The sequence below is a fragment of the Carex rostrata genome, chromosome 25, assembly GCF_964058835.1.
Source record: "Carex rostrata chromosome 25, lpCarRost1.2, whole genome shotgun sequence".
NCBI classification, from domain to species: domain Eukaryota; kingdom Viridiplantae; phylum Streptophyta; class Magnoliopsida; order Poales; family Cyperaceae; genus Carex; species Carex rostrata.
Window position 1 is genome coordinate 5,651,517 of NC_135942.1, and position 24,087 is coordinate 5,675,603.

At 36.7% G+C, this 24,087-nt stretch overlaps 1 protein-coding gene across 1 annotated transcript; it reads left to right on the forward strand.

Moving 5' to 3' along the window:
- Positions 1 to 8,764: 8,764 nt before the first annotated feature.
- LOC144576163 (putative pectate lyase 8) lies at positions 8,765 to 13,145 on the forward strand. Its single transcript, XM_078326448.1, has 7 exons — positions 8,765 to 8,965; positions 9,599 to 9,676; positions 10,160 to 10,213; positions 11,317 to 11,684; positions 11,781 to 12,162; positions 12,312 to 12,450; positions 12,540 to 13,145. The coding sequence occupies exons 1-7, from the start codon at positions 8,853 to 8,855 to the stop codon at positions 12,759 to 12,761; spliced, it is 1,356 nt and encodes a 451-aa protein (XP_078182574.1). The 5' UTR covers positions 8,765 to 8,852; the 3' UTR covers positions 12,762 to 13,145.
- Positions 13,146 to 24,087: the final 10,942 nt, after the last annotated feature.

The window sequence follows — 24,087 nt, forward strand, 5'->3', positions numbered from 1 at the left end:
GGTAACTCTTCAGTATTTTCTGGGGAGTTGTGGTACCCCTGGTTGTCATTACCGGGGCTGTGATACTCCTGGTGGTACCCCTGGTTGTCATAAGGGGATTGCTGGTGGTACTCCTGGTGGTCATAAGGGGAGTGCTGATGGTACCCCTGGTTGTCATAACCTGAAGGTCCAGCCCCAGCCGAACTTGAAGGTCCAGCCCTCGTGCGGGGAACCCTCTTCGAATATATGTCCATTACCGGGACCCCACAAGCTACAAATTGAGTATACACAACTCTCCACAAATTGGCATCTGTTATTGGAAACTTAACAAAGTAAGGTCTACCCCCCCCCACGTGAGTTGTCAATCCGTGTAGCCAACTCTATTTCATACCTGTTGGGGTTTACAGATGTTTTTTCGTATATTAGCTGCTTCAGTTCCTCAAATGTGGTATTTTCATTAATCTCGAAGCCAAATGCGACTTCTTTCGTGTAATGCACGCCATCTTCATCCCTTTCTAGCTTGCCGCCGACATACAGTGCAACTAACATCTCTTCTTTAACAAACTACATTTTAAAAAAAAAATTTACAAGTATTACATGACATAATAATGGGTACATTAATAAATGACTAATTGAAAAATAAATAAACAAAATTAAAAAAAATTACAATTTTTCTACAGTAGGTGTACAGCAATTGCTACAGTAATTGTACAGTACGCTGCAGTAAATACCAACAATAATGTACAGTACGATACAGTACAGGTCAACAGTAAATGTACAGCACGCTACAGTAAATGTCAACAGTAATGTACAGTACGCTACAGTAAGTGCAACAGTAAATTTGGAACAGTAATTACTAATTATTATAATTATAATTACTAATTATTATAATTATAATTACTAATTATTATAATTAAAAAAACATACCTATTTTCCCCAGTTATCGCCTCCAGAGAAGGTCTGAGATCGGGAAGTGACAGAGGCAGAAAATGCGTTTAAATCACAGGACTAGTGGGGCGCCCCAGGGGGTGGCGCCTCACTTAAGGTATGGGCCGCCGGGCCCTGGGGCGCCTCACTAGCTGTTTTGGGCCGCCCCAGGCCCAGGCGGTCAGGGCATGTATGAAAAAAAATTAGAGAGAGGGGCATTTTTAAAATTTTCTATTTTTTTAAGAATATTAATAAAAATGGCCGCATGATATGTGTTTGATTCTCATAACCTGAATGTCTGTCTCCGTTAATTTTACAGAGATATCAATGTTTTGAAGACAATAGGAGATTACAACATGCTTTTGTCATATGATAAGAGAGATCATTAAGAAAATTTAGAGGAGACTGTAAGGCACTGTCAACAATTGGTAGAAGAAATAGCAAATGAGAGATGAGATTAGTTCCTACCATAGCATTTTGTTGATTTCCAATAGTTCTTTATCTTAGTTAATTATACTTTAACCATTTCTACTCTCATCCTCTTCATATTTATTTTAATTTTATTTATTCACTTTAAATCAATGCATCACTGCTTGTAAATAAAAGACGTAAATGAAATTTAGGAGCATGACTCTCATCATTTTTTCAAAAAAAAAAAAAAAAATTATTATACAGATAGAATCCATCAACATATAAAAAAAAAATGGAACAAGAGCTAGTCTGACGGCCATCAAACAAAATTTGATCTAATCTCAACAAAATTAAAACGGATGACCCAGATTTAATATCAGCCTGTACTTGTTCGTAATGATGGAGGGGGCAGTATTATTTGTGCTTTGAGATTCGTGCCAAGTGAAAAATTCCAATCTTAGACCGTCCGATTTAATTGTACTGAGTCAGGTAACCTGAGGGGATGTGAATTCACCCATCGGACCCCTCCAACTTCTAAAAAAATTCATTCGCTGTTAACAAGGACAGATAAATTTTGGCGCGTGATTTCATAATTTCAATAGTCCCTAGTTATCTTAATTTTTACGGTAACTCCATTATGCTAGGAACAGTTGAATTAGATTATTATTATGATCTTATCCCCTAAGTTACTCCGCCTTTCTGAGCTACACGATTGGAATAAGCATGCTTCCTGCTCAGAAAAAGCAACTTATGCAGGGAATTTCCCAAACTTGCGCCTGCTATAAATGATGCTTCCAATCCACTCTGTTTACCTACGTCCAGACAAACTTAAACAAATAGATAAAAACATAAGACCACAGAGAAAAAGTGATCAGTTGAATGTTGTTTTGCAATTAATTATATTGTAAGTGTTGATTTCAGCATTTTATAGTGATCATTGGGTCGGAATTAATTGCGGTTGTCTGCAAACTCTTTTTAAAACCAAGGAATCTATCATTTCAGGATTTTACAAGTGGGAAAAATAACAGAGGATGCATGGCAGGACAGCCTCATGGTTTATGGGAGAATGTGGAATTGTGGATTGAAGTAAAACAGCCTCGACAAGCGTGATTACATGTTATAATTGGTTAGCGTGGAAATTACCCAATTGTAAAACCCCGATCATCCCCTGAGGATTTTGATCTTCTGTGGCCGTTACATACCTCCATATGGTGTAGCAGACCAAATTTCCTTTCATTACAGGCATAGTGACAAATGAATTATTCGGGTTCGGTTCGGCGAGATCAAAAATTCGTGATTCGGGAATAATTCGGGTATAATTCAAGAATGATTCGGAATTATCCGGATCAGAAATCTCAATCTTGTAAGGGAGCAAAAAAAAATAATTGTTCTTGGAAAAATTCAGAAAAAATTCTATGAATTATTCGGATTTAATTCGGTCAAAGTTCGGTCAACCGAATAATTCGGCGTTCAGTTCGGCATCACCCGAAAACAAATTATTATCATAATTCGCAAATCTTGTGACTATGGATACTATGGTGTTTAACTGTTTATCCAAATTTGCTTTCATAACAGGTGCCTTATCCAAACTTCTTAGCAATTAATTGTTAAGATAATAGGTTCTGATTCTGATTCTGCGGCAGAGAAACTTCAGTCGCACGCACCTGAAACCGACCACTGCCCCTGCAGACCTCCTTTCTGTGGGCCCCGCTTCGGTTACCTTATCGTTATTGTTGGTTAAAAGTTTAAATGTAGTAGTAGATTATGCATACTTACCCTTTGATTTCGTCATCTCTGTATCTGGAATAAGTCTCCGTTCACTATTTATATTTGTAAAGTTTAGTATAATGAAAATATTATGCCATTGTACTTTATATCTGTAATAAATGCATCTCGGACGTGACGCTATATTGGTAATAATCTCAAGACTCATTAGCGTTTTAAGAATTTGAGAGGGCGACCAGAAATCAGATTTTTTTTTTTTTTTTTTTCTAAACGGATTTATTTTCGAATCGTCTCTATAACTTCTCGTTTTTGCTTCCATCTTGAAAGAGAATTACAGAGAAGGGAAATTTGTAAGAATGCAAGAACTTTCTTAATTTCTAGATTAACCTTTACAAGTTCTGATCATGCCTTATTTATAGGCTTTGATTAATCTAGTTGACCATAGTCAGAGTCTCTAACCACGATTCTAACAGTCACAGTCTAATGCTGACTACCACTCAACTAATCTGTTAGACTAACTAACTCTATAACAGTAGTATGTTAGTCCTTAATCCTCTGTGTTTGTGACTGGAATGGACAAGTCCATTGTATCTCTATAGATCTCTATCTGAATCGCTTTTTTCTTTTCTTTTCAAATCGTGCTTTTACTCATTTGGGACCACTCTTCTTCTTTTCTTTTTTACTTGCGACAAATCGTGTATGATGAGATTTTTTCCAAATCGCGCTTTGCGCACAAAACGGATTTCAGTTCGGATTTTTTTTTTTCTTCTAAACGGGCTGCTGCGGAATTAGGTCGCAAAAAGAATTGAACTGTGAACAGAGGTATGCAGATAAGAAATTAGGAGTAGACAAATTTAATTATCCTATACAGGATTAATTAATTTTTAATTACAGTTGTCTAGTCTTATAAATATCTAATCTTCAGAACTAACCTCAAGGCTATTCGGATATTTTCATTTTCATGTGCGAAGATTTATGTTGCAATGGAATACAATAATGCAACTTTTTACGTAAACTCAGTTAGGGTATATTCGGATAATTTATTTTGATGATGATTTGTGAGGATTTTAGTGGGATAGAATTTGTATCCTGAAACATGTTTGGTGGTCTTTTGAGAGTGAGTCTATGGTACTATGCATATTACGATTTGGCACCGTGCTACGGCTCTATATTTGAGTTTTTAAATCTTAACGGTTGATCCGAACCGTTCATCTTGTTCTCCATATTAATATGTGTTTGGAGACCAAATTTTACATTTTTTGAAAATTTTTTACTATTTTTTTAGATTTATTGAAAATCACTGTTTTTGGATGGTCCAGAATTTTCAGATCAAGTGATTTTCTAAATATCTAAAAAAATAGTAAAAAATTTTCAAAAAATGTAAAATTTGGTCTCCAAACACATATTAATATGGAGAACAAGATGAACGGTTCGGATCGACCGTTAGGATTTAAAAACTCAAATATAGAGCCGTAGTACGGCAACAACCCGTGATATGCATATTACCATAGACTCACTCGTCTTTTGATAGTGAAAAAATTACCCAAAAAAAGGAAATATAAGAATTAAATATGCATACAAATGCATGGGAACAAAACACAAAGTTTGAACTTAAATTTATATTTTCACATGTCGTCCCTTTACTCCCTTTGCATCTTTTCAAATTTGGTTATTATGTTCATAAAAATTGCAGTTTATTTTATTTAATTGTAAATTACTTTTTCACCATCGGTTTTACTTTTTTGTTCTCCATTAATTTCTTAATATTTTTCATGACAACTTTTGTTTTTTTTTTTATAATTTTATTTTCTAAATTTTCTAAATATTATCTTATTTTAATTATTAGATTTTTAGATTATTAGAAATCATCCGAAACTTATCAATAATTATTAACAAAAAATTATTGTTGACAACAAGTCTTTAAAAATATATATATATATATATAATTTCCCATAAATATCTTTCTCAAATTAGTATTTCCTAAAACCGAACAATCATTTCAGCACTTTTTCATGATTATTTCCAAGCATACTGAAGGATATGGGCTTCTATAAATTAATTTGTGGGTTCTCTTACCTACAAAATTTCATCCCGCACAATTTCGTGACAAATTGAACTGATTCACGCTAAAATCATGCACACAAAAAAGTCTATGTAAATTCTTTTTCATGACATGGGAAAATTGACGAGAACAATGGAATTTGGCGCAAACATTTACTCAGATGACACGAGCAAATTGTGCTCCTAACAGTGTATGACAAATTGAAGAGTATATCTGTCAAAATTGTGCTCTTAACAGTGTTTGATAATTTATTTTCTTTTAATTTGTCAACTTGCCTTTTTTTTTTTTAGGTACGTTTAAATATAGATCTTATAAGATATATGATATAGCATGAGCTAGAACATGAAATGAAAATATATAGAGTAACATTCTATAATTTCCATCTTCAATATTTATAGTGGAATAAAGATTTTAGACATTAGTTATTATGTAAAATATAATTTAACTGAGTTGGAAGTCAATCTTTAAGCTGGTCTAAATTGATCTAAACTAACCCACTTCTCCAAGTGATCTAACTTTTAATTGTTTTTATTATTTTGAATCACTTTTTAAAAAATGTAAAATAATCAATTAATTTGGCTTTCATTTAAGCATACATGAACTTATAACTTTATCAATTATCAATTATAGAATCAACAATTTTTTTTTAAAATTTTTTTTTTCTAAATTAACAAAATATGCAATCTAAAAAATAAGTAAATAAAATATTTTATCAAAATATACTACAATTAAATAAACTTTTTATTCAACAACCCAACATATTTTTGACAAAAGTAAATCGATATACATATAAGATAGAATTAAGCAAGATTCTTACCAAACAAATTAAATCGTGCCTTAAACCATTCAATTTCTATCAAACAACAAATAACATAAATTAAAGTATAACTTTATACATCAATCAAATATAAATAATTTAAATTAGCTTAAATTAAAAAAAAAACAAGTCTTTAGACTTTATTAGTTTTAGCCCACAACCAAACATTACCATGTCTTAACAAAAAAAAACAAAATTTCAGAGCACCTTAATTTAAAAAACTTATTTGAACGATATTACCCATGTTGCTTGGATAAGGATATAAGCTTCATATTTTATTACGATATGGATATAATGAACGCATATGTTGCCGAATTTTTTTATATAAATCATAATTAAGAAAAAGATTTTTATAAAATCAACGCGATTATTATTATTTTTTTTTACAAAAACCATAAGAACTGAAGTGTTATTTCGGTCCGATTTTTTTTTCGGAACCAAAATGACAATTCGGTCCGATATATTTTCACAATTTTTCAACGTATTTTTTTTCGAAATCTGTGAAAACGGCTGGGACCGAAATGATAATTCGGTCTAAAAAAAAAGGACCGAAATGGCATCTCGTTTCTTATGATTTTTGTAAAAAACAAAGCAATCAAGTTGGTTTGATAAAATCTATTTTTTTATTTATGGTTTCTAAAAAAAATTCTAGGTTGCCTTGTCATGGAGAACCCTGAATAAATTTTTAAGATGATTTAATATTTAGTTGCATATACTTTATTACTCCTATGGATCAATTGTATATATATTTTTGGAATAATATGAATGATATATTATTTTATATTAGAGGAAATATAGAAGTATTAAAACATGTATAGAATATAGTTTCATACAATATGTATTAGAAAATTGGATTTACAGGATTTACATGATAACAATTATTATAGATTGAAAAGAAAGCAATATTCAAATTAAAGGGTAAATTTTCCCGGAGGTCACTAAACTTTGTTATTTGTCACGAATTGGTCCTTCAAATTTGATTTGTCTCTTTTTAGTTATTCAACTTTGTTATCTGTCCCAATCAAGCCACTCTATATTTTTCCATCAAAAATCTTAACGGAATATTCCTATTCCGTTCAAAATATTAACGGAATACACTCATCTCATCCAAAATATTAAAATAATGATCATATTTCATTCAAAATACTAATGGAATGAGCATATTCCGTTAACATTTTTGATGAAAAAATATATATGAACTTGATTGGGACAAATAATAAAATTGAGTGACTAGACAAATCAAACTTGAGTGACCAATTTGTGACAAATAACAAGATTCAGTAACTTATGACGAAATTTACCCCAAATTAAATTATTGAAAATAATTGGATACAGATCGGATACGTATTGTCTCAATATTGGTGTCGAATATTTGGCTGATGCGATTATAATTGACGCACATGGGATAAATTATTAAGCTGGTCTTCTCCTTTTCGTTTTTGTCGATTCAAGTACCTAAGGAATATTTTTTATAAATCATAATTAAAAAAAAATTATGAAACCAACATAATAATAATTATTTTTTTTTACAAAAATCCATAAGAATTGAAATGTTATTTTGGTCTGATTTTTTTTATTTTTGGACTGAAATGGCAATTCGGTCCGAGATATTTTCACAATTTTTCAACATATTTTTTTTCTTAAAATCTGTGAAAACGATTCGGACCGAATTGCCATTTCGGTCAAAAAAAAAAAACCAAAATGACATCTTAGTTCTTATTATTTTTGTAAAAAATAAAGAGTGAGTCTATGGTACTATGCATATCATGGGTTGTTACCGTGCTACGGCTCTATATTTGAGTTTTCAAATCCTAACGGTCGATCCGAACCGTTCATCTTGTTCTCCATATTAATATGTGTTTGGAGACCAAATTTTACATTTTTTTTACTATTTGTTTAGATATTTAGAAAATCACTTGATCTGAAAATTCTGGACCATCCAAAAACAGTGATTTTCAATAAATCTAAAAAAATAGTAAAAAAATTTCAAAAAATGTAAAATTTGGTTTCCAAACACATATTAATTTGGAGAACAAGATGAACGGTTCGGATCGACCGTTAGGATTTGAAAACTCGAATATAGAGCCGTAGCATGGTGCCAAATCGTAATATGCATAGTACCATAGACTCACTCAAAAATAAAACAATCAAGTTGGTTTGGTAATATATATATTTTTTTTAACTTATGGTTTGTAAAAAAAATCGTACTTGAGGGGTCCAAAGCACATCAGAAAACTTATTAGAAGAATTGCAGAATTTGTGTGGACATATATGAAAAAGCCGTAAAAGTAAAATGTGGAGCGGTGCAGAGCTCTGGCGGTGGCAGCCTAAGCACGTGCATAGCACGGGACGTAACGACGTCACCTCTCCTTACCCAGGCGGGGAATAACCCAAAGCCGTTCAATCTGCTTTGGCACGAGTATTGAAAAGGCACGGATTCTGATCAGACGGTCTAAATGTAAACTCAAAATTTGAGCTATTGAAGAGGATTCGGACTCCGTTAACTAGCTAATGGAGGCACGGAACGGGAAATCCGTTGAGCCTCTCTCCATTTTATATTTATTTTAACGGAAACGGCAGACGTCTGATTTAGATCGGAATGTACACGTGGCCTCAGTGCCTCCCTCACCCATATTTGTTTTAGTCGCGGGCATTTCGGTCAGATTAATTGGCGACTTTTATCCGTGCGATTGAAATCAGACGGTCAGGAAATGTTTAACTGTATCCGTACAGGCACGGTTAAAGTCGCAGATATCGATTTTACCTTTTGGTCCCATGGTTTAACCACAGAAGGCGAAGAGAGCCTAAACCGATTATAAAAGTGGAGCCTCTCTCTCACTCCTTTGAGTTTCTATAGCTTTTTTCTCTCTCCCTCGGTTCTAGGTTTTATCTTTTACTTCTGCAAGGGGAGGGAGAGCGAAAGACAGAGTAATGGCGGGAGGTTTGAAATGGGTTTCTCTGGCTGTGTTGGGACTTTTTGTGGTGATTGGAGGTGGTGTAGCATTGCTTGGAGGGAAAGGGGATGCAACACTTCTCAATTCACGGTTCAAATTCTCTCTCAATTTATCTTTTTATTCTCACGAACAATTATTTCCTGAGTTCTTTTTTGTAAATTCTTTACTCAATTCTTCACTTGTGATAAGAGATTCTCAGAAGGAATGCCATTTGTAACGGGACAATATTCAGCATAAGGGTTGTTTCTGTTAATGCATTTTTTATAATTTCTTTCTTCATTTTTTTTTTCTGAGAGTTCAAGCACTAGATCTGAGAAATAATTAAATAAAATGTTTTTTTTGGCATATTCCATCAACGAGCACCCAATTTGTCTTGTCTTTTCTCAATTTCGCAACACTCTATTCTGTTTGAAATGCATATTTATTACTCTGTTATTGTTTCGTGAAACCCAATTTCGGGTTCAATTCTTTACTGGCTAGCATTAGAATTGTAGGTACCAGTTCGTGCTTCTCCAATGGAGCTTACAATTGGGAATTTGGGACACAGGGTTTCTTGAAATTTACACGTGTTTCATACTTTACTAATGTAAATATTCTCTATTGAAAGGGCAGCAGAACAGTTGTTTCCGTGGCGCTCTGTTTTTTTTTTCTCTGAAAAATTAAGCACTAAATATTTTAGAGGGTTCAATATGCATAATGTACTTTCGGTGGTTGACGTTGTAGGAATGGCGGAGCTTCTAGAAGGGTACTGAGAGAGGCCGTGGCGAATGAATCTTCTTCCTCGCCTTCTCCGGCCTCTAGGTCAGTGCAAAACAAGCATTACTTGTACATAAATCAGATCCGTTGAAATCAATGTTAGTTATATCAGAACCGTCCATTGCCTAAACCCTAGCGGTTTTGGTCGTTGTACGGATTTCGTATGCGGAAAGGTGAAGGGCAATCAAATCAGCCCTCCTTTTGGAGTGCTAGGCTGTTAGCTAGAGGAAGAGAGAGAGAGAGAGAGAGAGAGAGCGAGGGAAAACACGGTCAAACGGTCAAGCCCGTAAAAAAAGCTTAAAGAATAATACTATTAAATCTTTTATTCTTTTTATCCGAATTGTTCGTTGAATTTATCTTAAATTCCGGATAGTATTCCACTTGTGGCCGTTGAGAGATTCTTCCATCGAGGTGGCGCAATTACTTTCCGTACATTGCACAAATTATGAGTTTAAATTATAAAACAAGGTTAATTTTGTAAATTTTATGTTTTAATTCTTTTTCCTTGGATACCTTTGGTGTGTGCAGATCAGTCTTTGGCGCCGTAGATGATCCTGAAGCGGTAGCATCAACTGTCGCTCAGTAAGTATTTTTTTTCCTATCATCTATATTATATTTTTTTACTGAGAAAAATATAAAATAGAAATAGAAAATGCGACTTTGGATTCGGTATTAAATGTGAACAGGACCGTTGCCTCTGTGTCGGCGCGGTTGGGGAAACTTCTCTGTTAATATTTAATTTACCTTTTTTTTTATATTTTTTCGTTGGGATTCCCACTACCGCCAAATACCTAGTCAAATCTCATTCGTTCGGCACTTCTTCCCAAAGAGGTAGAACCGTAGATATCCATTATCCAATTTCCATTTTATAGTTAGTGCTCTCTCTGATTGTACGGAATGGAGAGAAGATTGTCAAAAATGGTGGAACCTATGAGATACGCTGTTCAGTATTTTACAATGTCTGCCACTTGGGAAGGTAATGCTAACAAAAGCGGGAGACACAGATTAGCCATGGCAAGGTCCCAGACTCCCAGTCACACAACCGAAAGCGACGGTACTTGTTGGTGAACACAGAACACTCCATCTGCATGCACCGAACTATTAATTGCGATTCGGCGACATGAGGGAGAAAGAGACCAAAAGAAAAAAAAGAAAAGAAAAAGAATTGTGTGGTACCTTTTTAGTGCTCTATGCAATGTGGGGGCAGAGAAGTTTCATTAAATTAGGCAACACCTTTTGTGCATGGATTCTCCCACCCAATTTCCTGTACCTTTTTTCAGTTGTCTTGCATTAATTCTCACATGGCATGCACAGGCCTTTTTTTTCGCAAATCCCCTTCAGTGGGCCCTTGGATCAACTGTTCAGTAGTAATCCATAGTAGGTCAAAAAAATTGCTGTCAAAAAAATGAAGAACACATCTTTCTGATGTGAAGAACACTTTGTAAAAGGAAATTAAGAAAAAAATTAAGTTGTTACTTACTCTGTATATATTTTACTATAAAAAAGAGAGCTTCAATCAATCTACTTTCACGTCTAAAACCTGTTTGACCATAATTTACAGTCTCACCAATTAATTATATAAACTGAATGATATTTTCATTTTTGGTATTTGACAAATTAATTAATTTTGCTATTTATAATTTTACACGACTAAATTTCCTTTCATGCTGGTAAAAAATCAATAGGACCATTGTGAACAGCACAGCCCGTCGCTCCCTCGCCTACCTTTCCTCCTGCGGCACGGGCAACCCGATCGATGACTGCTGGAGATGCGATCCTGACTGGCACAACAACCGCCAACGCCTGGCTGACTGTGGCATTGGTTTTGGCCGCAATGCCCTTGGCGGCCGTGATGGCCGCATTTATGTGGTCACCGATTCCTCTGACAATGACGTCATCAACCCCAAAGCTGGCACCTTACGGTACGCTGTCATTCAAGATGAGCCCCTCTGGATCATTTTCAAAAGCGACATGGTCATAACCCTAAAAGAAGAGCTCATTATGAACAGCTTCAAGACCATTGATGGCCGTGGCGCTAATGTTCACATTTCAGGTTACTGTTTTTCCTATGTCTACGGAAAATTTATCCAATTTAAGAGATGATCCTTTTTCCAAAACTGACAACAATGTAATATATTGTTAAAATCAGGGGGTGCATGCATAACTGTCCAGTTTGTGAACAACATCATCATACATGGGTTGCATATCCATGATTGCAAGCCAACTGGCAATGCAATGGTAAGGAGCTCACCGAACCACTACGGGTGGCGTACCATGGCCGACGGTGATGGGGTCTCGATTTTTGGGTCGAGCCATATCTGGGTGGACCACAATTCCATGTGGAATTGTGCTGACGGCTTGGTCGATGCTGTGATGGGGTCAACAGCAATAACTATTTCAAATAACCATTTCACTCGCCACAATGAGGTGATGTTGCTGGGGCACAGTGACTCATATGACAAGGACAAGTCAATGCAAGTCACCATTGCATTCAACCATTTCGGTGAGGGGTTGATTCAGAGAATGCCGAGGTAGTTTTTTTTTTCTTTTCAGATACTTATCTTTGTTTGAGTTCAGTCTGGTTATTAACCTGCGAGTTAACCGAATTGACACGGCCAGTCTGCTATTATACTAAAACATCAAAGTTTTGCTTCTGATTCTGACTTTTGGAAATTTATAGGTGTAGGCATGGTTACTTTCACGTGGTGAACAACGACTACACCCACTGGGAGATGTATGCAATTGGTGGAAGTGCGGAACCCACCATCAACAGCCAGGGCAACCGTTATCTAGCTCCGGCCGACCCTTTTGCCAAAGAGGTGAAATTACTATATTACCTCCAACATCCATACAAAATTTGTCACCTTTAACTTAACTTATGGGGGTTTTCTTTTTACTCTTTTGAAAGGTGACAAAGCGGGTAGACACAGCACAGGGTACGTGGAAGGGCTGGAACTGGAGGTCTGAAGGAGATCTCCTGTTGAATGGCGCCTATTTCACCCCGTCTGGTGCCGGTGCCTCAGCTAGTTATTCTCGTGCCTCTAGCCTAGGGGCAAAATCGGCTTCTATGGTTGGTACCATTACATCTGGAGCGGGGGCTCTCTCTTGCAAGAAGGGAAACACATGCTAGTTTTTACAAAACAAGTGTTATTGGGTACAGTATAGGTCCGGTTTGTGACAATACTTAGTTTACTTTTACTTAGGGTTAACACAATTTGTGGTCTTTGCTTCGCAACCGCTGCATGCTTCGTTGTTATATCAGAATGCGAGGCCTTGGCAGCAGTGTTGTTGGCAATGAGGGTATATTTGTCTTTCCATTTATAAAGTATCTTACTTAAGTGCTGTTATTTCCTTCTCAATTGCAGTAGGATTCAGTTGTTGGGTGTCTGGGTCTTTTTCTTGTCTATTCTTAGAATTTTGGTACACTGAAGATATATTGTAACAGATGCATGTTCTTCAACTCTTCAAGGAAAAAATATATCTATTTAATGAAGACAGTTGTGATCTTGTGTTATATTTTTCTTGATAACTAAAATTGGTGAATTTTTACCTGTTCTCTGATTGCTTCCAAATCGGCATATGGCATGTACATTTATAGTTTTTAATAATTTTAGACCTGACATTGGAATTCATTTATGATTTCTTTCTCCAATTAATGCTATAATTGGGACTTAAATGGCAAGAGGTTTGATTTAGGGGCAACAGTTAGCTTAAACTTCATGAGATATACTTACAGTTACAGGTGAAAAACTACTAAACACAGATTTGTAAAAGCAATAGGAATCAAGTACTTCCTTCACATCAGCAAGAAAAAAAAATGAGGCTTTTTGGTAATGTGGTCGGTCCCATTTGTTTGCGGTTGCATGTTGTATCCCATGTGCAATTCTATCAGTCTTTACCAAACGAAGACATGCATGCAATGGATGATGAATCCTCATGCAAATTTGCAAAAGTTGTTCCTGGGTCTCCATCAGAAATCATACAAGTTGTTAGATGTTGATTTTATTTATTGCTAGTACGAGGGCACTATTAAACTCTCTCTTTAGTTCCTTGTGGGAATTAGCCTTTTTATTATTGTAACAACCTGTTATGACCTCAATTTAGAGGTGACATGCACATGCCTACTCCCTCAGATTATTATTACTATTTGCTTTTTTTTTTTTTTTTTTGGTATCAAGGAGACAGCAGGATATATATTAGTGTTATATATGTGTGTGTTTCTTTCTCATCTGTCAAGTTACTAAACCAGGATGATACTGATAATATGTAATAACTAAAATTGCGGTAATTTATTGCTTTTAGAGTTGATTATCTAAAATTTTATTCAACCTCTGAGTTGATTTGTAATTTGTTAATTTCAGAATTCAAAGCTGCAAATATTATATACAAATTGGGTTTCGAGAGAATCTTCTTGTTCAAAATATTAGTACAAACTAGCGGTGTAAAAGAAGCTTTTGGTGTCCAGCCGACTAGTTGGATTCCAAATCCAAACCGTCAATAATTCTTTCAAGGCCAACTAGTCAATCCTTTTCAATTAATGATTCGCAAAATCTACATAATACTATATAACTTAATTGGGAGTATCTAAAAATGGTGATTTACCTATCTTAGAAAAAAGTAAAAAAATTGTAAAAATTATAAAATTTGGTTTTCAAACACATTTTAATGTGGATATCATGTTGATCAATTCAGATCATCTGTTTAGACTTTTAAATAAAAAAATAAAGATATGAGATATGACTGAAGCAATAAAATCAATGAGATAAGACTAGGGGTGCACAAAAAATTCGAGATTCGTGATTCGATTCGTAAAAGTTTGAAAAAAATTCGATTCGAAAGTAATTCGGTTCGAAATTAATTCAAACCAGTTCGATTCGAAATTAATTCAATTCGAATTCGAACCGGCGATGGTTCGATTCGATAGAATCGCGAATCTGGTATGGTTCGAATCTCCGATATCAATCTGAACCGTTCATTTAATTTATGCTCTCACTCTCACTCTCCGATATTATTACTCCATTTCCCTCTCACACTCAGTCTCCTTCTCTCCGAAGACTCCGATATTGTTAACCTAGCCGACTCTCTCAATCTCTAATATTAATCAGAGACGGCTGACACTCTCACTCTCAGTCTCCCTCTCCGATGTTAACCTAGCCTTTTTCTCTCACTCTCGGCCAAGACGGCGGCTGACGCTGCGTCTGAGGACAGCGGCGCTTCTCCGGAGGCGGATCGGTGCATCGACGCCTTGAATAGGCTGAGAGAAACAAAGGGAAACTGATAAGGTAAATTTCTCATCAGATCTTACTGGTAGAGTACCTGTACCAGACCTGAGTTTTCCCTGTACTAGGATGGAGTATCTATCGAACTATCCTTTTTAATTAGAAATTTTCAGAGAATCCGAACTTTACGTTTTTCTTATGTTTTGCTTATGGCTGTTATCTTGATCAAAAATTTATTTTCTTTTGGTAAAGTACCTTCCTTGATCAGGTTATGAATGCTTTGATCTGATACCATTTGTAGGTAAAGAAGTTAGATGAGGTAGTATTGGAGCTCCTTGGTAAATTTTATGAATGTGCACTTTTCTCCGGGACTCTTCAATCTATCAGCAACAACTATCAGCCATCTGATCAGGTTTTTTGTTATTCATTTTATGTTATTCGATTCCTAGGTTATTATTGTATTTAACTTGGAAATTATATCATGCTACTGTTACGTTTGTGATACTTCCAAATGTGATTTGATGTAGGTTAGTGCTTTTTATTTGCATGATTAATTTGGTAACAGTTGGGGTTAAAAATGATTCTGCTTCTTGCCATGATATCTTCCAAGAATGTCTCACTCATAACTAATATTTTTGCCAAGTGCAAACTTTAGTAAATGCTTGTTATAAAATCTGCTTGTTGAAAACTATGAATGAAAGATTGACCCTTTTACTTTCTACAGCCTACTGATTTAGGAAGGTTTTAGAAGATGGCGTGGTTAAACTGAAAGCATCATCACAATCAGGTTCTGAATTTTCTGATATTTACTGCTTCTGAATGCTTCTGAATTTTTTGGTATTTTCTGAATTGTCGGGCCATAGAGTTGGGTGTCTCTGGTCAAGAGAGGCGTTTCTGTCAAAAGTGTAGTAGGTATGATAAAGTTTAACTTTGATTTGATCTAATTTCTCAAGTTTTTTCCTTTATTAGTATTTGTTTGGGAAAATTTGGAGTTTGAAATCTGGTCAAGGGAGGTGTTTCTGTCAAGAGTGTAACATGTTCAATTCCATGTTGGAATTTGATTTGATTTAATTTCAGATCTGCAGAAGTGATACCTTTATTACCTTTAATTTCAATTCCATGCTTATAATATCTATTGTTCATTTATTTGAATATTGAAATAACTTTTGCACTTATATTTTCTTTTTCTTAATATTTTCAGCAAGCGGCCAAAGAAGAGGAGAACCTTGAAGTGCAAATACCAATGGAAAACACTGATTAGAGTAAGCTAAAAACTGATTAGGCTAATTTAGTCATTTTTTGCTTCTCTTGACCACAGATCTGACACTCAATGTAATTTAGACTATAATCCAATTGGAGTTGAATTGAGCCTTTTAACTGGTTAAACCAATTCAATGTATATACCTGTCACTATTTGATATGATTATTAATTTGTTGAGTTAGGTGCTTTCCCTACTATAAATGAGAAATATTAGTGGGGTAGCTAGTTCAAAACTTCCCTAATTGACCTTTTTTCTGGTCAATTTCGTAGTGTAAAATTAGTAGTACCAAGGAAAGCTAGTTATGTAGTAGATTAGTATTATCATGTTTTGTAAGGGTATTTGATATTCTGTATATTTCTCGAGGTATGCATAATGTTACTCACCTATGACTCATAACAACAATTTCAAACATAACATTGCACTTACATGACATAAAATAGGCTTGCAGGTTCTCCTTGATTAAATAATCGATCTGCAACAGTGCTTTGGTTCCTTGGCAGGTATTTTTCCCTTTTCTTACTTTTCTCAAATGAATGCTTAAATTAAATAATTGATTTCCTAATTAACAGTGTTAGCCTCACTTAACTATAATTTGAAATTTTCATTATTTTCCCTTTTCAGGTGGCAATGTGACAGCAAGCAATGTGATCATTCTGTTGGTTGTTTAGTATTAATTTAGGGGCAAATTATTGTGTATCAATTTGTGATTGTTATGTTGATTTAGAGACGAATGGTTTTTATTTAGGATAATATTTGGGTTTGTAATAATTAGAAAATATTTGTAATTGTTCTATTGATATTTATATTGTACTTTGTTTGTTTCGAAAAATATCTGTGTAATCAATCATTTAACCGAACTACTGAAAATTACTGAAAATTTCGAACTGCTGAATTTCGAACTACTGAATTTTGAACTACTGTGAATTTCGAACTACTGAAAAATTGGTTCTCTGTCTCAATTTCGAACCCATTTCGAATCGAATCGAATTAATTTGAATTATACCGAACCAAATTCGAACCAGCCTGTTAGGTTTGAAATCATTTCGATTTCGAACTAGATTCGATTCGAATTAATTTCGAATTCGAATTCGAACCTGGGCAGATTCGATTTGGTTCGGTTCGTTTGCAGGCCTAGATAAGACATTTGAGCTCTCTTCTTATATAATATAAATGTGCCCTTTTCTTTATTATTCCCAGGTGTGTCATGGGCTCATCGGAGAGTTCGCTTATCAAATTATTTTCGACATGAATTCTAGTCGTAGAGGGCATTTTCTGGCGCAAACCTCAAAATTAGAAACAAAGAGGGCCCGGAAAAGCCCAACTAGAATGCGTTAATCTAATCTGATAACCGAACGAACAGAAGGCACATCGGACCAACAACAGCCCAATTATGTCAATAGACCCCCAAATAATCACAAGGCATTATGGTGCTCTCTCTCTCTCACTCAGAAGTCAGAATAAAAGCAATTCTATAATTTTCATGTAATGCTGGTAAATAAAATCAGTTATCCGAGAGCCCGTGACAAGGGATACACTCTTAAGTTCAGGTAGAGAGGCTGTCACTCAGTTCTAAAGTACATAACTTGGTTCCTTCTAGAGTGGAAAAAACGTGCCGTGTCATGCTGTGATTAATATGTCGTGATTTTGGTCTCGTGTCGTACTATGCCGCGATCAAGTTAATTTTTCATGTGCTGTGCCGTAACTAAAATGTCAAGAGGTGATCACAGCACGCGAATGGTCATGCCACGTGAGTCACATCATTTAATTAAGATTAGATTCGTTTATTCAAGATTCATCATTTAATTAAGATCTAACGATCCAAATTACATGTGACTCGCGTGACTACATGCTGCCATGACTAAATCTTTCCCGTGCCGTGTCAAATTTTCTAAAAATGATCACAGCACGCGAATGGTCATGGCACGAAATACGCGAGTAACGACACGTAACGACACACATGCCGTACCGTGCCGTTCCATAACAGAGCCGGCTCTGCCGTGCCATTTTTCTCACTCAAGTTCTTCGGATTAGGGGTTATTTTAGTATTCGTCTTCTTTATGTCATCAATCAAATGTCATGAACTATGGGAGGTGATTCGTCAACAGGCTTTTAAAAAGTATTTTGCACGCAACCAGTTCAATCCACTGTTCTAATAGGTGGTTGCTTCTATCTATGTTGTCTCTGTTGCTAAGTACTACTTGCGAATTACTTGTACCAACACATGGGTAGAAATGTAGAATGTATGATGCATCCCTACTGTTCAATGAAATGCGTGTGTGAAAAACTTTTTGTGATTTAACTAGCCTTTTCAGTTCATGAAAACCTATATCTAGCTGTTTATACATTGGATTTGCTTTGGTTCTACGAAAGGTGTGCTAGTGCACTCGGAAAAATTTATGAGGAGCTCCTTTAGTTCGTCCCTTTACATCGCAAGGAGGTCAATCTGGAATTCATATGATCTAAGGTATCTCATTCTTTCAGTTTGAATCCAGTCCATTCGTTATATAGTGGCACAAATCTTAAAGGGTGTGCTAGTGCATTGATTGGTCAGGATTATAACTCAAACGGTGAGATACCGCGCCACACCTAGTGTATTGATTAAACCCGGGTGAGTCAAATCCGGTCTGGTCCTCCCGTGCCCATTACTCGACCAGACCGTGTCCGTGCCCCGGGTATGCACGGGTACATGGGTGCGGGTTTGAAACGGGCCGGTCATGAAATTTAGAGATAAAATCTGTGGAAACCCGGACCGAACTACACCCGTGCCTGCCCGGACCAGTCCGCATACCCGTGAACCCGTGCCCATATATAAGACCGTGCCTGTGAACCATTGCCCGGGTACCCGTCCCTACCTGTGACCTTTTTTTTTTTTAGATTTTTTTTAAATTCAAATTTCATACTCCATTTCCCCCCAAACAAAAGCCTACCCGGACCCCTACTTGGATTTGACCTTTTTTTTTCAGTTTTTTTTTGTAAATTCAAATTTCAATCCCTTCAAACAAAACTCTATAAATAAACCCCCATTCCTCATAAATTTTCACATCTCTATCTCAATATTTTCATCTCTCCTTCTCTCAATCTCAATCTTAATCTCAATCTCAATATTTTCATTATTCTCCAATTTTAATTTTATTGCTAAAAAAATATAGTTGTTAATTTAATTCATTTTACAAATACGCAAACGCAAACGGAATTACGAAGGTATTCTCCAAGATTTTCCTGCGAGATTAAATGTTACATTTATTTCATGTTACATTAAATTTTGTTAGATTAAATTTTGCTAGATTAAATTTTGTTAGATTGAAATATTGAACAGCCATTTTTTTTTAAAATAACCCCGCATCCTTTTTTTTTTCAAAAATACCCCGACCGCCAGGCCCATGGGCGGCCCAGAAAAATAGCGAACCGCCTGGCCCACGGGCGGGCCACAGCACTAGGAGACCGCCCCTACCACGGGCGATCCACTATGCATAGCAGACCGCCCCCCCACGGGCATTCCCCTTTGCATAGCAGACCGCCCCCCACGGGCGGTTCGCTATAGGTGCCTATTTAACCCGATTTTTTCTCTCTCCTGCCCACTCCAACCATTCTACCATTCAACAGACTGTGATTTTACTGTTTGAGAGAGAGCTTCTAGTGATTTATTGGGCGATTCAACGACTGTAGCAGCATGTATTTTTTTTAGTTTCTTGTTAATTATTTGCTAATTAATTATTCATTATTGTACAATTACTGTAACGGTTGCAATTACTGTAGCAACAAGTAAATTTTTTTTTTTATAATTAGCCATTGATTACTGTACTCGTTATAATTAATGTACAATTATTTTAATCCTTATAAAATTATTTTTTAAATGTAGTTTGTTAAGGAAAAGATTTTAGTTGCACTATATATGGGCGGCAAGCTACAAAAGGGTGAAGATGGCGTGCAGTACACGAAAGAGGCCGCATTTGGCTTCGAGGTTAATAAAAATACCACATTTCAGGAACTTAAGTAGCTAATATACAAAAAGACTGCTGTAAACCCCAATAGGTATGAAATATAATTGACTACACGGATTGACAGGGGTAGGGGGTAGACCTTACTTTGTGAGGTTTCCTATGACAGATGCGAATGTGTGGAGAGTTGTGTACACTCAATTTGAGTCTAGTGGGGTTCCGGTAATGGACATATATTCGAAGAGGGTTCCTCGGGCTGGGACTGGACCTTCAAGTGCGACTGGGGCTAGACCTTCAGGTTATGACAATTCGGGTTATGACAACCAGGGGTACGACCACCACTCCCCTTATGACAACCAGGGGTACGACCACCACTCCCCTTATGACAACCAGGGGTACCACCACCACCACTCCCCTTATGACAACCAGAGGTACCACAGCCCCGGTTATGACAACTTGGGGTACCACAATTCCCCTGAAAATACTAAAGAGTTACCACTACCACCCAGACAGGCACCCATAATCCCTAGATTTCCAACTATGCCAGAGTCAGGACTGGTACCCGTTAATCGAACTGATATTTATTGATGTTGATGCTATTGATGCCATACCAGAAAGGGAAATGGAAACGGGGGATGAATACCAAGGGATTTGGGAATCTGATGACTTATCAGATGGTGATGCAAATGTACCAGGTTTATCCAGGGCAGAAAAATTCCCAATTAGAGGTCGGGGAAATAAGTATCCAGTCGCCACATTCAACAATACCACAGCTTTCGAAGAGGCAGACATTAGTTTCTTTGGTCCTCGTGTTGAATACAATCACGAACTTCCCGCAAGGCAACTTTATACCAACATAGATGAACTTATAAAGAAAATCAATGAGACTCATGTTCATGGCAACTGGGAATGTAAGATACACAAAAGGGACCGAACAAGGTTAGTTGTGCTATGTAAAACTCACCCGCGGTGCAAGTTATGCCTTTTTGCAACCCCTGTGGATTCAGGGGAAGCATGGATAATTAAGAAGTGTGAACCACCTCATACATGCAAGTCTGCGTCCACAAGGACAGACCATGCACAGCTGACGACATCACTATTTGCCGATGCAATTGAGGAAGACATTAAGGAGGACCCATCGATGAGCATCAAGGTGGTGGCTAGGACCGTCAGACAAAAAGTACAAATATGCAACCCCAAAATACAACAGGCTATGGAGAGGTCATGAACTTGCGGTTTGCAGAATATTCGGTAGTTGGAAGGATTCATACGGCTATCTGGCACCATTGCTCTAGGCTATGGCAAGTACAAACGTCGGCACCGTATATGAGCGGTGGTATGGCCCCTTTTTTTTGATAAGGATGGAGTACTAATAAAGGGAGCTTAACAATTCAAGGGCATAGCATGGGTTTTTGGGGGTTTGTATCCAAGCTGTGCCATACATCAGACTCGTTATCAGCATTGATTCATGCTTCATGTCTGGCCGTTACTAGGGGAGGCTACTGATAGCAAGTGCATATGATGCTGAGAACCAGTTGTTACCTTTGGCCTTTGCAATTGTTCAGAAAGAGGATGGTGAGAACTGGGGATTCTTTATGCAGTTTTTAAGAAGACAGGTGGTTGGGGAAGATAAGTTTTTCTGTGTGATATCAGACTAGCATAAAGGAATAAAATATATTTTTGATCGTGAAGATTACGGTTGGTCAACACGTACTGGCCAGTGTGTGCACAGGTTGTGTATGCAACACGTTGCGGAGAACCTTTCCAAAGCAACCAGGGGCGACGAGTGGGTTGAACAAATATTTAGACGAAATTGCAGAAAGAAAAAGCCGAGAAGGGTGGTAGAGATGACTAGCAGTTTTGTAAAGGTATATGTAATTCAATTGTTCACATATATTATTGTATTTTAAGAAGACGATTTTTTAGTATAATTTTTTACTTATATTATTTTATTTCCTTATTTTTCTGTAGCACATACCAAAAGCAAATCTCTACTTAATGAAAGTGGGCCAAAATAATCCCAGAGATGACAACGAGCCACCAGCATACGAGAAAATATATCAAGCATGTGATGGAGGTTGGCATTGAGCAATTATGACCACCAACGGGTCCGAGTCGCTGAATGCAGTCTTCAAACTTAGCCGGATGTTGCCTGTGGTTGCAGTTGTAGAGGACACATTCTACAAGTTAAATGCCTAGTTTCAGGAACGGCGTGCTAAGGACATAGAATTAATAAAGAGGAATTAGTCATTTTCAACAAGGGTGGAGGAGAAACTAAGACAACACAGGGACAAAGGTGCAACTATGACCGTGATCCCGATGGTAATGATGGTACATAATTCGAAGTGCAAAATACAAATGAGTACGTTCCTACCAGCCGTAGACTAGATGGCACTATGGAGTTTGTGAAGAGGGCTTGCAAGTATGTGGTTAAATTTGGAGATGCCAAGACGGTAAACTGTACATGCCAAGGACCCCAGCTAGCTCACGTACCCTGTAGTCATGTGATGGCAGTATGCCGAGTGAGGAACTTCTGCAAGGATCACTATATAGCAGACATGTATCGTACCGATTACCTTGCTGCCACATGGGGTGGATCTTTCCATTCTTATCCTGACCAGCATGAGTGGCCTGCATATGTCGATGATAGGATACTCCCTTCAGAAGGATGGATAAGAAAGGAGAGGAGGAGACACAAGCGTATTGTAATGACCATGGACGAGATGGGTGGTAGGTGACCGTCGGGAAATCGGGCTCGCCGTTCTATTTCTGACAGGCGCAGGGCAGGTATGTAGCATTGTACAAAATTAATTTATGATTTTATTATATTAATAACTGAATTGTGTTGTTATGTTCAGATGCGATAAACGAACACAAGGAAAGAGAAAATGCTAGAGTTGTTGCTGAAGCAACTGGTAGAACACAACCCCCTCTCTTGCGAGCCAAGAATCTAGTAGCCAAGCCTCTACAAGTAAAGCCGCACCTGCAGCTGGTACCAGAAGAACTAGTCGTTTGTTAGGTTTATTGAGACGTGGTGGCAGATAAACTTACTATTTTGCTTATGTCAACTTATTTGTTTGGTTTGAACTAAGTTACGAACTTTAATTGTATTGTTGAACATTAAGTGTACTGTTGCGCTTTTGATTGTATTGTTGAACTATGTTAGACTATTTTAGAACTACACTTATTTCTAGCATATTAAAAAATAATGCAGCCCAAACACAACATAAATACTTCAACATAAATGATATAAAATCCAGATACAATGCAAAATAATACAATACTGTCGAGTCCATAAAATAAAACAACATAAAATTCATATAGCAACAACCAGTTCAACCATGCTTAGTTATAATTTGATATGTAATATTTCGATTTGTTATGATTACGTTGTAAGTAATGAGTAGAAATGACGAAATGTAAAGTATAAAAAAATACGCACGTAGATAAAAATGACGAAATGTAAAGTAGAAAAAAAATAAAAGCCAACATGAAATATAAAATAAAACAATCCCAGAGATATAATACTACAGTCCCAACGTAAAAAATACTACAGTCAGGACTACAACATAATAAAAAACCTCTGCAATTATTTTCGTCTTTTTCTTTCGGAGGGATTCCATTTAGTAGCCGCTACGCCTTTGCCATCCCGGTGCGGCTGCACGCACCTCTGTATCTGCCTCTGCGGACTCACATCTCCTAAGTCGTCCTCTCCACTCTCCTCTCCCATATCCTTCACCCTGACTCTCTGCATACATGTGCTGATTGTGCATCGGCCGGGCCTGTATGCTGCTCCCATGGATCTTGCTCTCAGCTTGGAGGATACGTGGCAGGAGGCAGTGCGCTAAATAATGCAGAGACAAAGCCATTTGCAGTCTGAGATGCACTCCCACCAACCTCATAGTAGTGCTCCATCTCCACTCCATATCATGGTCTGTGGAAGCAAATCACCTCTGCATCTGTATCAAATGGGGGCAGCTCATCCACGCTAAAACTGGGCTCAGCATTCCAACGAGGTGCTCTATCCTAAATTAAAA